This window comes from Fusarium tjaetaba (assembly GCF_013396195.1).
Source record: "Fusarium tjaetaba strain NRRL 66243 chromosome Unknown NRRL66243_c0000180, whole genome shotgun sequence".
Taxonomy (NCBI): Eukaryota; Fungi; Ascomycota; class Sordariomycetes; order Hypocreales; family Nectriaceae; genus Fusarium; species Fusarium tjaetaba.
The window spans coordinates 45,880-62,438 of NW_023501376.1; the positions used below are offsets into that span (position 1 = coordinate 45,880).

At 48.1% G+C, this 16,559-nt stretch overlaps 5 protein-coding genes across 5 annotated transcripts; 2 read left to right on the plus strand and 3 right to left on the minus strand.

Moving 5' to 3' along the window:
* Positions 1-417: 417 nt before the first annotated feature.
* FTJAE_8399 (uncharacterized protein) lies at positions 418-1,539 on the minus strand (the record flags this gene model as incomplete). The annotated part of the gene is made up of 1 exon (XM_037355210.1): positions 418-1,539. One exon carries the CDS (start codon positions 1,537-1,539, stop codon positions 418-420), a length of 1,122 nt encoding a protein of 373 aa, XP_037204522.1.
* Positions 1,540-2,351: 812 nt separating this feature from the next.
* Positions 2,352-3,311, minus strand: FTJAE_8400 (uncharacterized protein; the record flags this gene model as incomplete). The annotated part of the gene is made up of 1 exon (XM_037355213.1): positions 2,352-3,311. The coding sequence occupies one exon, from the start codon at positions 3,309-3,311 to the stop codon at positions 2,352-2,354; it is 960 nt and encodes a 319-aa protein (XP_037204523.1).
* A 1,813-nt stretch (positions 3,312-5,124) lies between these two features.
* Positions 5,125-10,827, plus strand: FTJAE_8401 (phm7-similarity to hyp1; the record flags this gene model as incomplete). Its single annotated transcript, XM_037355214.1, has 3 exons — positions 5,125-5,679; positions 6,848-7,269; positions 7,323-10,827. 3 exons carry the CDS (start codon positions 5,125-5,127, stop codon positions 10,825-10,827), a joined length of 4,482 nt encoding a protein of 1,493 aa, XP_037204524.1.
* A 763-nt stretch (positions 10,828-11,590) lies between these two features.
* On the minus strand, positions 11,591-13,064 carry FTJAE_8402 (alpha beta hydrolase; the record flags this gene model as incomplete). The annotated part of the gene is made up of 2 exons (XM_037355215.1): positions 11,591-12,877; positions 12,924-13,064. 2 exons carry the CDS (start codon positions 13,062-13,064, stop codon positions 11,591-11,593), a joined length of 1,428 nt encoding a protein of 475 aa, XP_037204525.1.
* Positions 13,065-13,950: 886 nt separating this feature from the next.
* On the plus strand, positions 13,951-15,225 carry FTJAE_8403 (sporulation-specific spo7; the record flags this gene model as incomplete). The annotated part of the gene is made up of 1 exon (XM_037355216.1): positions 13,951-15,225. The coding sequence occupies one exon, from the start codon at positions 13,951-13,953 to the stop codon at positions 15,223-15,225; it is 1,275 nt and encodes a 424-aa protein (XP_037204526.1).
* Between the last annotated feature and the right edge of the window lie 1,334 nt (positions 15,226-16,559).

The following is a 16,559-nucleotide window of genomic DNA, read 5'->3' on the forward strand; positions in this document are numbered from 1 at the left end:
CTGAAAGGGGATGCCAAATGTATTTGGTAAAGAGACCCTCAAATTTGGTCTAACTTGCCTAGTTTAATAAGACTGAAGTCCTAGGTTTACTTTCTTCACCCTGCTCAAGATATCACTTTCTTGTGATAAGGAGTACCAAAGCTGTGCCGTGTCTGCCTTTATTGGCCATAAGGTGTTGTTCTTTCTATCATAGAGTAAGAGAAAATATACAGTCACTTATGTTCAACTATTTCGAAAGCCATGTTCGTTGTGCCTACTTGACAAGTCAATTTATCCCTACGTGTTTTCTAAATATCTCAATAACGAAGAACGCCATCGATTTTCAAATGCCCCCAGTACCCTCAATGACACTCACCTCAACTGTCCCCAGAAGTAGTAATCGATCCTAAGTCGTCTTTATGCTCACTTCGCAAGCTTTTAGTCCACAAACCTTCCCTCCTCATCTTCCCTACCTCCGCGAATGTGCCTAGCAAGAGAAGTGCCAAATCGGTAACCACGAAGCACAACCCCACCAACAAGTGGGAGACCAGCCAAGGCGTGGAGTGTGGGATGCTCGACCCTAAACCTTTGAAATGCCGACTGCATCTCCTCCTCTTCAAACTCTATACAATCGAAAATGATCCCCATCAACCGTTCTTGGCGTGCTGCCTCTCCCTTGTGCTTCTTGAAAGCCTCAGCACCGGTAAACGCCTCGGCTAGCTCGAGTGCATCCTTGCGAGCATGGGCAAGTCTACCAGGATGAGTGATGTCCCATGTGTGCCACTTCACAAGGCTTAAATACTCCAACTGGCCTCTTTGATGCCGATAGAGCTCGTGGTCCGCGGGGTAGGACTTACAAAGGGCAAGTTGAAAGTCAAAGGAGGAGGTGTCATCGCCTGGAGCACGAGGCCCGTCCCATGCTTCGGCGAGGCTGTCTCCCGCAATTCTAAAGAATTCCATAAGCTCCGGCGATATCGGCAACAGTTTGATCTCTTCACTGCAGTCAGATTCGATTCGAACATTCCAGTTGTCGCGTTTCACAGCCCGAACTCGTAATATATGTCCGTCTTTGATCAACGGTTTGGGATCATGTATGTAGAGAGCGATACTTCTCAATCCATTGACCAACATAGACAATTGACAGAAGGCGCAAGAACCCTTCTCTTTGGAGAGTTCATCCTTCAGTTTATCCAAAAGGCCCTCGTCTTGATGCTGAGTGGGATCGAATAGCGTCTCTTTGTCCGGACACCCACAGACTCTGCCTTTAAGATCAAAGCGACAGAGAGGACATTTATGATTGATGCCATTGGCTCGGTTGTACTCTCTGTACTCTTTGACACAAGGGGGACAGTACATATGGCCGCAGGGGAAAATGATGGCACTGCAGGTCTTGTCTTCTGGATTGCTCATCTTGTCTTGACACATGCCACATTCGATCTCTAGGCGCTCGATAGCTGTGGGATCATTGTTGATGATCTTTGAAAGCTCTGGATAGTAGGCTGCGGTGATGGGATCTTTGCTAGAAGACATTTCGAGAGACTGGTCACTGTCAGTTGACATGGTTTGATAGTATTGCTGGTGGTTGATGGATGGGTGGAAGAAATTCCTTTCTACAGAATATCCAGAGGTGAGTTAGTGTTATATACCTTTTTAATCAAGGCTTATGATTATATCGCTGTCACTGAACATAGTCGTTGTGCGGCTGGAGTTTTCAGGTTTATGATACATGAACGGCTCTTCATCTGTTGATCTTACAGGGCCTTTGTTAGCACATAAGTAGACAGCCTTGCACAATGGGCTTGTTGAAGGAACAGACAGCAGCTAACTATGTTCTTTGATAGCATGATCATCAACTCTCTAGTTGTACTGTGCGAGTTCTTCCATCAATGTCACTGGGGAACATTTGTCCTATCCTTCAGCAAAGTTCGTTATCCTGCTATGAAGCAGAGCCGATATTTTCGTTTATAGATACCAGAGAAGATACTTATTACCTGATGATAAGGTTATAAGAGTAATTCATGCTATATTCATGATATAGAAGTCACTAGAACTTGTAAAAAGTAAAAAGGGGAGGGTCTCAGTTAGTGGAAGATACTGATAAATAACCCTATTTAGAAGACAGCCAAGAAGAATTAGAGACAGCCCCAGGCTACGCCTTTCATATGTCATCTTGGTTCGAAAAGTCCTATACAAAGAACATCATAGACTTCAACAGTAGGGCTGCTAGGCTATCTGGTTATCATATGGCCACAACGGAAACATAACGATGAGTGCAGCAGTTTATTCCTTGATCCATTACTGGGTATCTGTATGGAGCGAGGAAAATCACCTACTATGCTTCACTTACCTTACCTACCTTACTTACATTGTCTTCAAACTACTATGTACACATCTGGCAATTCATCTTCATCATCTCCATCTTCAACATCCACCTCTTCAACTTCATTGTCCTCTATTCTCTGAAATATGCTCTTTGATTCACGATCTGCTCGCTCGTAAATCTTTTTTCGAACATTCTCATCGGACCAGACATCACGCAGATCGAAAGCAAGGCCCAAAAGCATAAGCTTCCGGTTACCTGCCCAATGGTCTCGCATGTCCTGCTCCGTCTGTTCGAAATGGTGTTTCTCCCAGACAAGAACCTCATGCTTTTTGTTCCTCGGTTCATAGATACGAAGCTCGTATTTAAAAGCCGTTGAGCCAGCGGGCACCGCAATGCCATGCGCCTTTAGCAGGCCCTTCTCAATAATCTTGACAGGTACATCAAGATGTATAGGTAACGGCTTCTGTTCAACGAGCTTACAGTCGAGATATTGTGAGGGATCACCCCATGTCTTACCTTCATATTCGACCGACATTCTCAGAACCTTCCCATTGTCAATCAATTCAGTGGAATCCTGCCATATCTTCGCCAGTACGTGCAGCCAGGATGACAACATGCCCACATCACAATTGAAGCAGTGCCCCCGTTTATGCCACAGCTTTAGGATGTCCTCTATAAGCGCAATTGACTTCTCACCATCCATTTGAATCAACCTGCCCTTCTTGGAGGGGTTTGGGCAATCCTCGCAATGTAAACATGCACGACATATTGGGCAAACATAGTGGGACTTCTCATTATTCTTGCAGTGGGCCACCATTTCGTCTACGCATCCGTTACAGTAGATGTGCATGCAAGGTAGGACAAATGCACGGAGGCGAGGATCATCTTCATCTTTGAATGTCATCTGTTCGTGGCAGATTCCACAGGTGAGTTGGATATCCAGAATATCGTGAGAAAAATCATCACAAGCTTGCAAAAATGCCGGGAAGAAGGTTTCAGTGATAGGCATATTGACGGTGTGATCGAAAGAGCTGCCGAAAAGGTGTTGGCTGATGTAGTTGTCCAGTTGGTTAGAGATGAGATGCCGGTGCGAGTTTGTCGGTGTACAGAGGCGTGCTTGGGTGCTTGATCATTCATTCTCATGACTGGATCTGATGCTTTTATATAAACTGTCTCCAAGATTAAATCTTTCTCTTTGTTTAGTCATTTTGAACATTGTAAGAGTTCAGACAGACGTGATATGTGAGCGTTAGGTACAACTCATTGTCGACGGATAAACCCAACGAATACTTCAAGATCACATAGATACGTCCACCAAGTTCCGATGGACTCAATTGACAATCCCAGTACATAATCTGAACAGTAGAGACTGAGAGAACAAGTTCGATTGTTTATTCTCAAAGTCCTCTCTGTGGTTGGTTCCAAGAGCCAACAATGCTCTTTGTCAGTCTAACAAGTCTTTAGACACCGTTCAAGTCTGCGCCAACCCATTTGAGTATAGGAAGTTGTCAACTGATTTCTAATAATAGTTACCTTTCAATATGTGAATATCAAGAACCCATTGATTACTACTCTTACTACTCCGGACTTGCGACCAACACCCAATGCCATGGTATCTGTTGTTGGGAATGAATTCCGCATGGGCTTCCGCAGTGACGTAGGGTAACGTGATCAACATCGACCCTAGCAATGCAACGTTGAGGGATGTTTCAGAAAAATGTGAAATCTGACGTGTCCCAATCAGATTTGACTGTAACCTGCTCCAAGGCCTGTACTTTCCATTTATGGAAGGTATTCAGTGGAGTCAGGCCATTTGCTGGCCATGATCGTCGCTTGGTTTACAACGCTATCGTCGTATCTCCAGCCTGTCAGTTGGCTCACTTCGGACGACATTTCTTGTTTCACTGCGATATGACGGCTGCGTCGTATTGAAGTTTCTGTATGTAGTTTGTATATGCAGTCAAGTTCTTTAGCATGCGAACTGCTGTGTAAGCACTCAGTCAGGTTATTGCCGAAAAGTACACCACCATCTTCAATCCAATGCACTTCAACGAATATGGACCAAAATATTGGCGTTTCAGCTCAAAAATAAGCCACAGCGCTTGCGGGAGACTCGACCGAAAGATATCAGTGCTTTTCATCCCCTATGTCCAGCTGTCAATCTTCAATTGGGTACCGAGTATCTGGAAGGCATATTCTGCTAAGCGCCTGGGAGCTCGGTTATATATCAAGTGGGACGCCCAGCCAGTTGGGAGCTGATCCAGCAGAACGGTAACGTATCGCTACCATTCACTCGGACCACAACTCAGCCCTAAGTCTAGATAGTGGTGTTGATAATACGGTGAGGAAATATAACCTCCCCTCGAGACCAAGTCTCTGACATTAGGACTGTCTAGCGCCAACAGTTTATTTCTCTTCTTCCATACAGATGACATGAAAAATGTCCAGAATGGGGATCAGGCATCATCAATATGCAGGAACACCGAAATAGTGCTTTGGATAGAGCTAAGAGGGTATCAAGTTCAGTCCATTGGTGAGAATATCTTCATTTCCTGCTGCAGTCAGCTCGTTTGCCGCCGTTCTAGGTCTTTCTGCTCTCGGATCATGCCCGCTCAGGACATGAGAAGAAGAGTTCTCTATAGCAACGCGGGCCTTGATATAGCCATGAAATTGTATAAAGAGCTGAAGTATCAGCTGCTTTTGAGATTCTGCAGACACATTCATCAGATCAAACATACACCGACAGGTTTCGGGTTCCTTTTCATTCATTCGTTCTCTCGTTCGTTCATCGCATCAGCTACTTCATTCTTTTGAGTTTCATTATGAAGTCTTCACTCTTTATCGCTTCCTCTCTCCTTTCACTATTCCCCTCTTGCCTTCAAGCAATGGCCATCCAAGGCTTTCCTGAAGACGTGAGAATCGGCGAGCTGACCTTTGTCGAAGGTGGAAACACCACCACGACAAAGCGTGACGTCGCAGTGGCCCCTGAAAACTGTTGGGTTCAAGGCCTTGGCCAAGCAAGCTACTATTTGCTCCCCGTCTACTCGGGCGACGATGTGTATGCCTGCATCATGGCCCGCAAGAGGATGACAGGCGGGTCCTGGGTCTGTCCCAGAGACGACTGGTGGCCAGACTCTTACGTTGACGAGATCGTCTCGGCCGGTCAAGAACAGATCTTCAAAGAAGGCACCGGTGAAACCACTGAAAAAGGAGTTTTCAAGGCCCGGTTCGAAGGAACCACTCGCAAGATTAAGGATCCGGAGGGCATGTCAACCTTGTTTGATATGCTGTTCCGATATACTATGCCCAACTGCGATGCTAGTTATTCACTCTGCGTGACTAAGTCTCGCCAATACTACTACCAGTACAAAGGAGATGTAAGTATCCCTTGCACTGATTCATCTGAGATATGCTAACAGAGACAAAGGCCATTGGCATCAAACATAAAGAGTCCGATTGCCGTGGATGATTTGGTATTGGCGGCGACACCTACGCTTACTGCCCTGGAGAGAGTCACTGCCAAAAAGATTGAAGGGAGATTTGGGTTTGTTGGCCTCTGTTCATATGTTTGGTTCCTGGCTTATATTTATCTTGGTTGCGCATTTTCGAAGGGCTGTGTACTATGTATAACATGTACCACGTACGATTTAGTATTATCTGTTGTTAGTTGAAGCGATGTGCGGATGAGAATGAATGGATAAGTAATTGGTAATATCTTTATTTCGGCTGTGTCCGCGTATTCAAGTTAACCTTCATTAAATAACCTTCATTAAAGAGTTACATTATACCCCACGCGCGTTACCATGGATGTGGTGCCTGTAAATGAAAGACCGATTAACAAAGGAGACGTCATTTTAGGTTTGCGAAAATTACGAACAGTAAAAGCTCACAGAGGGATTCTGAGGCAACGTTAGATATTATCGTTCTTTTGTTGGCTTGAAGCGCGCGGCTCGCAAGTTTCTATCTCTAGTGCCCGTTTCCCGTCCACGGGAGTTGAAGTCCTCATTGAGCCACAGCCAACGAATCCGATACGAGCAATGCCGCTGCAGACCACAAAGGGGGACCTGTTTCAGCATAGACGGCTGGCATCCAATCAAGCCTCTGATGTCATGAGCCCCCCAGAGTGCCCAGTTTTCGCTGCTTAACTTCGCTAGGTGGGGGAACTTATCCTGTCGGCTAAGCAGCCGCTGCAGCGCACGATCCAGTGAAACCCCCCTGTTGGAAAGATTAGTGCACATGTGTCCAATCATACACCGCTCCGTTCTTCTTTTGGAATTGGTTGCCGCCCGTGGGAGGGCAGGGGTCGCCAGTCATGACGCGACCGATAATAGGTGCAAGTCCAAACACCGAATATCTTGGAAACTCAACCTAGTACCTTAAACCCTCTTTTTCGTTACACCTTCATCCCAAGATATCTGTTACTTGTTTTCTTTTTTACAAATAGTTTGGCTAACGGTGTATCGCCAACCTTGTCAACTGTCGTACTCTATCACTTATCACGTTTCAGATTGTGCTCCAATCCCTTACAATATTCTTTGAGAACAGGCCCTTTCAGTATTCTCCCCGTTTGGGGCTTCCACTCTCCTCCCTCCTCCTGTTCCCAAGTTTCAAACTGTCGACGGCTTCAATTTCGACATGTCGTCAACAGGTTCAGACGCTTCGGCGTCAGCGACCGATTCGGCTACAGGAACAGCGGCTTCGGTCACCAGCTCTATCGTGAGCTCCCTCCTGTCCTCAGCGATCTCCGCCTCCGAAACGCTAAGTGCATCTGTCACCTCGTCCGATGAGCCAACAAAAACGTCTTCGGGAGGACTGGCAGGAATGTCTCCATCGCAGACCAGCGCTGCAGACAAGGACAAGGGAATCGGCATCGTCAGTTTTCTCACTGCCGTGGCTGTCGCTGTAGCAGTTTTTGCAGTCCAGATTCTGCTTTTCCTAATTCTTCGCAATAAACTGGCTCGCATTTTGTAGGTTGAAGCCGATCGTCGTTCCTGACTTCGACATCACTGACTCTTCCTAGTAAACCCAAGACCTATTTGGTGCCCGAACGAGAACGAACCGAATCACCGCCTAATAAGCCCCTTGCTATGCTAAAGACATTATGGCATTATGGAGACCGTGAAGTTATCGAAAAATGTGGTCTAGACGCCTATTTCTTCCTTCGCTACCTCAAGACACTTCTGATCATTTTCCTTCCCATTGGCGCCATTGTTATGCCGATTCTGATCCCTCTGAACTACGTTGGTGGTCTTGGACAAAAAGTTGATGTCAGGGATGACGACGATGAAAAGAATCAAGGCACACCTACCGGTCTCGACACACTCTCATGGGGAAACGTCAGTCCCAAGAACTCTAGCCGATACACAGCACATTTAATCATGGCCATCCTGGTGGTTATTTGGGTCTGCACGGTTTTCTTCTTTGAGCTCCGGGTATACATCAAGGTTCGACAGGACTACCTTACAAGCGCTGAGCACCGACTCAGAGCTTCGGCCACTACCGTTCTAGTCAACTCTATTCCTGCCAAGTGGCTCAGCGAAGACGCTCTAATGGGTCTCTTCGATGTTTTCCCTGGAGGCATAAGAAATATTTGGCTAAACCGAGATTTATCATCACTTTTGGACAAGGTCAAGGAGCGGAACAAGATTCACCTGGCACTCGAACAAGCAGAGACAGATCTGATCAAAGATGCCAAGAAAGCACAGCTTAAGCAGCAAAAGGCAGAAGAGAAGAAACGTCGCAAAGAATTGAAGCTTAAAGCCGAAACAAAACAAGAAAGGGCAGACCGGAATGCTAAGGACGACGCGGCAGCCCAGCGAATGGCACAAAGCGCTTCAGGTACGACGGCTGGCGATCAACATAATGTTCCCCACAGTGTGGATGCTGGTGTTCGTGAGTCTCAATATGAGACGTACAACCATGACGTTGAGCATGAGCATGAGGAGCACAACAAAAAGAGGGGCTTCAGGGTACCTGTCCTAGGCGATCCGCTCGCTAAAGTCGGGCATGGAATTATGGGAGTTGTGTCTAAGGCTGGCAACAACGTGGATGACACTCTGGAGACAACAAATGGTTTCATGGGCCTCTCCCAATCAACCGAGCCTCGGACTACGTCTCGAACTTCTGATCGAGTTCGTGAGCGGGCTTCAGTGGACGAGGATGAGCTCAACTCTCCTTCAGACACTCTCCGGGTTCTTAACAATCAGTCACGAAACGGCAGGGCCTCAGCCGATAGCACCGCAGCCATCAACCCCCAGCCGAACCGCGAACATTTTGGCAATCCTGGTAACACAGTCCGAAAGCTGGAGAACATTGACGAAATTTACAGCAAAGAGGAAGCTAAGTGGTGGCAATTCTGGAAGCCACCTCCCGGTGCTTATGCTTCACCTGTGCCCCAAGGAGGTGTTTCTGCAGCATTCAGGCAGAAGAAGACGAACGAAAGCAAACCTTTGTGGCAAAAGATCAAATATGCCCTCCCATTTATGAGCCCAGATGATGAAGCAGAGCCCATGGAATATCCTACACCCTACAACACCGAGTACAAGGAGGATGCCGAGCCAGCGGAATGGGAGAAATATCTTAAGAAGAAGGATCGCCCAACGCATCGTCTTCCTCTGTTCGGACAGTCCTGGCTCTTCGGAGTTCCTTTTGTCACTAAGAAGGTCGATACAATCTACTGGTGTCGTGAAGAACTGGCCCGTCTTAACCAAGAAATTGAAACGGACCAACAGCATCCCGAACGATTCCCACTCGCGAACTCTGCCTTTATCCAGTTCAACCACCAAGTTGCGGCTCATATGGCTTGCCAGAGTGTGATTCACCACGTGCCCAGACAAATGGCCCCAAGAATGAACGAAATTTCACCAAAGGATGTGGATTGGGATAACATGGCGTTCAGCTGGTGGCAAGAGTGGCTACGATCCGGACTTGTCTTTATTACCGTTGTTGCTATGATCTTCCTCTGGGCTATCCCCGTTGCTTGGACGGCCGCCCTGAGCCAGCTTGACAACCTTATCCGATCTAATCAGTGGCTGTCTTTCCTTAAGGATAACAACACAGTCCACAATATCGCGAAAGCCGTGGCTGGTGTCTTGCCAGCAGTCGTCCTCGGTATACTGCTGGTGCTGATTCCCATCATTCTGGATTTCCTCGCTCGCTTTAGAGGTGCGAAGACAGGTTCCCAGAGAGCCGAGTTTGTCCAGATCTTCTACTTTGCCTTCCTGTTCATTCAAGTTTTCCTGATTGTCTCTATTGCGTCGTTCTTCGCGGCATCGCTTGATGAGCTGGTACACAACGTTCAAGAACTCCAGACTGTTTCCGACGTTCTGAACCTGTTGGCATATAATTTGCCCAGTGCTGCCAATTACTTCTTCTCCTACATGATTCTGCAAGCCATGTCTACCAGCTCTGCAACTCTTCTCCAGCTCGGCGCTCTGGTCATGTGGTATGTTATTGCCAAAATCCTTGACAGCACTGCACGTAACAAGTGGTCCCGGAACACCAATCTGCGCCAGGTGAAATGGGGCGCATTCTTCCCAATCTACACCAACTTCGCGTGTATCGGAATTGTCTACTGTGTCATCGCACCACTGATTTCTATCTTCGCCATTCTTACCTTTGCGCTCTTGTGGTTTGCTCAACGTTATGCTATGCTCTACGTCACCCGCTTCGAGCACGATACAGGTGGTGTCCTGTACCCTCGAGCCATTAACCAGACCTTTACTGGCATCTACTTCATGGAACTTTGCATGGCTGGTTTGTTCTTCCTCGTTCGAGACGAAAAGGACAATGACGTCTGCACACCTCATGGCATCATCATGATCATCGTTCTTATCCTTACCGTCGTCTATCAAGTGCTCCTCAACTACTCGTTCGGACCACTCTTCCGCTACCTTCCGATCACTTTCGAAGATGAGGCGGTGTTGCGTGACCAGGCATTCCAGCGAGCCCAGGATCGCCGTCTGGGTCTTTTGGACAACGACGAGCTGGCAGAGGAACGTGATAGCTCCGATTATCAAGAGAAGGATCAACAACTCCAGAATGGCCAAGGTATTGAGATGCGCAAGTTTGGTACCATTCGACGCCCTGTGAAGCAGGTCGGAACATGGGCAAAGGATGGCGGTAACCAGCTTCGCAAGTTGGCTGGTGTCAACAGGGATAAGGACAAGAGTAAAAGAGCCTCGGAATACCGAAGAAAACACCGCCAGAAGGATATCGAAGCTCAGCTTGCTATTGGTGAAGCTCTCTTTGGCGGCATTCATGACGAAATCGAGGACCTTACACCCGAAGAGAGAGATGCGCTCGTTAGGCACGCGTTCCAGCACGAAGCTCTTCGGGCCCGTCGACCTACTGTCTGGATTCCACATGACGATCTTGGCATTAGCGATGACGAGATCCGTCGAACACAGGCATACAGCGAGCACATCTGGATCAGCAACGAGGGCACGGCCCTCGACAGCAAGGTCCGAGTAGTTTATGGCAGGGCACCACCAGATTTCTCCGAGGTTGATTTGATCAACCTGTGAAACATGGTCAATGGCTTGATCAAGAGGGGGATGTTACGATTATCAAATGATCTGTGGTTGTGTTTTCAGCATTTTCAGTGCTGGGCGTTCTCAAGATGGGTTTCATTATAGTTAGATGAGCCAATGTACACGGCCGTTCGCATCGAAGGTGTTTAGAGAAAGGAGAAAGAGTATTGTGGTGTTCTATACCTTCAGCGGCGATGGGGAGGTTGGTTATTTCATTTGGGAACAAGCAATGGAGCTGGGGCGAAATTCTGATTTCTTTACACCTTTAGATTTGAAGAACGCTTAGTACAATAACAGGTTATTGTCACTTCATTAATAACTCTTGTCAACGAGCATGTGAAACTCGTTCTATTCAATCCATACGCCATACTTAACTTCCACTCAGTTTGACATGATGCCGATGTTGTTGACCGTCTCTCACCTCAGCCATGTGTCAAGAATGTCGAGACCTCATCACCTAGATACGAGATACATGTGTCCTAAAGAACAATAAATGAAATATCGATGTTGTACAGTCTGCTCTTAACGCGCCATTTCAAGCAGGCGATAAAATAGGTATACGCAAGTCTAACACGCAAGCTCACTAAAAATAAAAAAGTCCAGTAACCAAAAAAAAAACGCCTTTTTTCCAATGTCTGTATGTCGTGAACCATCTAAAATCCCGCACCGCACAGAAGATACCGCGTGTGCCAACAGCGCCGACGTGTCAATTCCTTCATCACTCATACCAGCCAAACACAAACGTGTAGATTTAAGACTATTGCTTTCTTTGCTCGGATTTTCGTGTGTCTTCGAGTTCTTTGCGGATCATGTCGTTGAAGACTTCTGGGTTGTCGAGGTAGAGATGGTGACCGGCCTTGGGAACGAGGAGGACCTTTGCACTGCCGTTTTCCCGCTTCTTTTCTTCTTCTGTAGCGTTTTCAAGGGCTTTTTGTCTTGTTTCTTTGAGTTTCTCTTCTGAGGCTAGACCGCCTGCGACATCCATCCAGTCGTTTTCTCCGTACATGAACACTACCGGTATACCGGTTTCTTTGACTGTAGTTCCGTCGGGCTTTGTAATGGTTTGACGGCCGACTTCTTGGATGCGATCGATAACGGGGCGACGAGCGTATGCGCCGGGTGCGAGGATGTAGGCGAGAGCATATTCACCACTGCCCTTTTGTTTAAAGATGGAGAATGAGTAATCGTGGAGAGCTTGTGATTCAGCTTGTGGTAGATGGTTGAAGCGGCGGAAACTCCAGCCTGAGACGAATCGTGGACCGAGAGGACCGCTCATTCGGACGATGCTGAAGGGAGAAATGTTCTGGTCCCAGAGCCAGACGAACCAGCCTGGCAGAGGTCGTCGTAGGACGTTTGAAGCAGGCTTGTGCTTTTTGAGGGTACCGTTTTGGTCGGTCGTGCTTTGCTGATCTTGAGTGATTTCGTTTTGGATCGTTGATGTAGTCGGTTCGGGCATCGAGGCGTTGACAGCGTAGGGATCAGATGGGATACCGACTGGAGAAGCGAGGATGAGCTTTTTAAGTCGGCCGGGATATTTGATGGCGTATGAAACCGCGAGATAACCACCGAGCGAGTGGCCAAGCAGTGTAAACTGTTCGAGCTTTCTGGCCTTTCGCCATTCTTCTAACGCATCGACGAACCAACCCTCCGCTTCCAAGACTTGATCCTCCTTCTTCTTGGCATGGATCTTGAAAGCCGGTCGCGATGAGTTTCCGCAGCCCAGCATGTCCAGTGCATAAAGCTTTAGTCCCTTCATGCGGGATATAGGCTCAAAGTTCTTGTAAAAGAAACCGAGACCAGCGCCGTATCCGTGGATCATGACGAGAGCATCTTCTTCCTTTTCTCCGACTCGCTCGACGGTTACTTCGTTCAAGGCTCGGTTTTTTCCGGAGAGATGGACCATTGTTCGTCGCCATACTCGTGTACCGTATGGGTCCGGTCGTTCGGGAGTATCGATGTTTGTAATACTGTCGTTTGCCTCTTTAAGGTGCGGCATGAGGCTCAACAAATTGCGCTCAACAGCCTGCGGTGCCAAACTCGTCCACTACAAATTGTTAATTCCTACTCCTCAATTATGTCGGTTTACATACCCATTGATACGCAGCATCTTTATAACCAAGCGGAAACAAAAACGCATGCGAGGGCTTCAACTCAGCCTGATGTTTAATCTCCTCCGGCGCATCGGCAACTCTCCCACCATGAGGCGGACGAACGGTACCGTCAGTACTCATGCTGCGTGTAGGTGTAGTAGTATTAAAAGCGGTGATTGAAGAAGAAAGTCGCGATATAGGAAGTACCGCAGAAGAAGGTTGAAGTCTAAGCATTCCTTGCCTGGGGGGAGGGCGAGGTTAATATGTGTTTAACCTCGACCTCTCTACCACTATAGCGACACTGGGTAAGAAAAAAAAAACACTCTGGAAATTAATGGATGACGCCTCGTTTTCGTGACGCAACAGGCACACAGCGGCCGGAGTTAAGGTGCGAAAATGTCGGGGTTTGAAACAAGCTCCGGTCCGTGGACAAGTCCGCAAGAGTAAGAAAGAGTAAGATTGCGGAGGAATTGGGCCTGATTGTTTACTTGTTTGGGTAAGCGACAGAGGCTGAGTAGGTAAGGTAGATATAGAGAGAAGAGAAGAGATTTAAAAATTGAATCTGTAATAGTGATAGAATATCTTGTCATGGGAAAAACGGAATATATCGGTTTATCATGTACTCAGTACCCGTTGTTATTCCCCAACGTGTTGGGGCAATCCACTACAATTGGCGGTACTTGGTACCCATTCTAGGCCATTTACCGAGCCAAAGGCCAAAGGCTGCGATCTCTCTCTGTCTTTTGGCTTGTGATGACGATGGAAGCGGGTCAAAGAAACCGAACCATCTTCTCCCCAGGAAAATAGTGAACTAATTAAAACAAAGCAAGGCACCAAAAGAATCACACGACTCGCCCACGTTGATCAACAAAAACACCAACAAATTCCCAACTGACTCGTCCAACAAATCACAGCTCGGCTTCCCGCTCTCTCCCTTCGACCACCTGACGATTTCCCTATCCCTCTTCCAGTTGCATGGCATCGAGCTCTCTCTGACCCGGGCTGCCCCTCAGCCTCCAGACCAAAAATGTCCGACGATGTCGATTCCATCGTCAAAGGCGCCTCAGCTCCTACGCAAGGAGCCAAAGATGTCGCCAGCGCGAGTCCCATCCTCCCCTCCACCGCCAAACAGGGCGATCCGCTACATCACACGCCGAGTTCCCCGTCCATGATCTATCTCAACCTGTTGATCCTCGAAGCTTCGCTGCGCGCGCAATTCCTCGAACTACGAGCTCGGAAGCGACATCATACTTTCTTCCTCACGCTGCTGTCGCTGTGGATCGCTGGTTTTGGATATGCTCTCTTTCTCGCACCGCGTGAGGACGGTCGTGGTGTAGGTGGTTCTATCTACTGGGCTGTCGAGGGTGCGGAGAAGGTCTGCTTCATGGGCGGTATCATCACTGCGATACTTGTGTGGGCGACTGGGATCTGGGAGCGTGGAATTCGCTGGCCAAGACGATGGTTCGTTATTTCGAATAGAGGACTACGGGGCTTCAACTGCAAGCTGATCATAATACGACGGACGTGGTGGGCCGAGGCACTCTCGACGATTGGATTCTTCCTGACGTACGGACTCTTTTCACACACGGCTAGTTCATCGTATCGATACGTCGAACCGAGTCTTCTGCGAGAGGTGGAGAAGGAGCTCCAGATCACGAGCGATACACACCCGACGCTGATACTGCCCCACGAAGATGAGGAGAAGGGCGGTCACGAGGAGGATCTAGCGCCAGGCGGGGACTACGTCAAGCTGCTCCTCCTAGCGAAGCCCTTCTCTGCTACGTTCCGCGAGAACTGGGAGCTATACAGGACAGAATACTGGGAGAAGGAGAACGAGCGCCGAGCTCTGCTGCGGCAAAAAGTCAAAGAGCGCGACAACCAACTCGTCAAGCAGCAATACGGCTGGCTATGGTGGCTCCCCGGCCGCCAGCCGCGACGCCACGAGCCGGAGAAGACACCACCGCGCCCCATCGCCGTTGAGCGCGAACGGCGTCGTCGCGGAAGTAGTGTGCGCCGCGCATCCACAAGCTCAACACGAACACCCACGCCCATCGTTGAGGAGGAGAACTCTGTTAGTAGACGACCTAGCAGCGGGTCTATGTCAGCGCGGCGCAAGAAGTTGTCTACGAGTTCGAAGCCCAAGAGGCCGGGGACAGATTCGAGGTCTGTTACGCCGGACTTTCCGTCGCCGTTGGCGAGGGAGAGTAGTGTGACGGATACACCTGATTCTGGACCTGAGGGGGGGAAGGTTTTAAGGAATTCGAGTTCGAGATCGACTGTTGGGTCGAAGGAGCGGGATTAGGGTTCTTGAAAGCGATGTAGATGCCGTTTAGTGTAGGTTGGCGATGTTGAAGAATACCATGGTTCTTGCTGGGCTTTATTTGATGTGAGGTTGTGCACTGTTGATCAACCACATGTGGCTTTCTCCCAGAGCCGCCATTGTGTGATTATCTCGGCCGTGAATCACGCTGCATGAGATGCGCCCCCAACTTTGTGAGGTGCTCGTTGACAGCACCCTTGTTGGTTGTCTTCACATATGCAGATGGCCATATTCAGAGTGAAAATTCAACTGGTGGTGATGTATGATAGGCCGATGAGTTGAGGTTGCAATCAGTGAAGAATCTCACATCTGTGCTTGTTCCCTGTCTAGCTTGCCAATTGAGTTTCTTGGGAGATATGAGCTGCAGTGAGGAGCGAGTCATTGCATGCGAGTCATTGCATGCGAGTCGTAAGCAAGGTAGGGTAGGATAGCAGGATTATGCAGAGTGTCCAATGATACCAAGGTCAAGGTCCGATGAGACCTCATGTCGAATACAAGTTCAGTAGTGACACAAGACACTTTGAATGGTGTTGGTAAATCGCATTGGTCTTATAATATTGGCATTCTGATGCCGTGGAACTATAAGCCTTCTAGCATTTTCACTAGAACCATTACCATCGGTCTAAAGAGTGCCGAGAACGTATTCCCTATTATTCAGAAACCAATGTCACTCTTATCTCGCATTCTTATCTTTCTCGCTATATAGTCCCGAAACCATACTATAAAATGTGGAATAATCGAACGGCAGTAGAATGAAAAAAACCCGCACCATCGCCCGGCACCCGTCCCGAAATCGGCCGCTCGGCATCTCCGAATCGATATCAGAAAACAGCATTTCCGCCAAATCCCATTTCTCGCCTGTGCCTACGCGCCAATAAACACAATGATAGTATACCTACTGAAGCAAGTAACAGTCTCATGACCCAATTCCAAAGGAAATGCAAGTCCAAGTCCCGTGAACAAACCTTCCCCGCGATGTTCAAAGCTTGGCCCATATTCATTCGGCCTTTCACCGAATGAATAAAGCAAACGAAACGAAATACGTAAAAAAACTCCCCATCCCCGGAGCAGTATTTCCCAAACCGGCATCATGATACCCGCCGGGGCCCTCTTGGCCGGCGGCCTGCCCTATCTACAGTGGAGTTTATGCCGCTCCCTTCCTATTCCATCGTACAATAGCAACGTAACGCTGTGTAAATACTAGTATAAGCGAAAATCTGGGGTAGAGTAGATAGTATGTGCGAGTACCGTTATCGCTCTGGAGTTGTTAAAGTTAATTTGTTGTTTGCTATCATGGTAAGAGATCATCCGGTAGA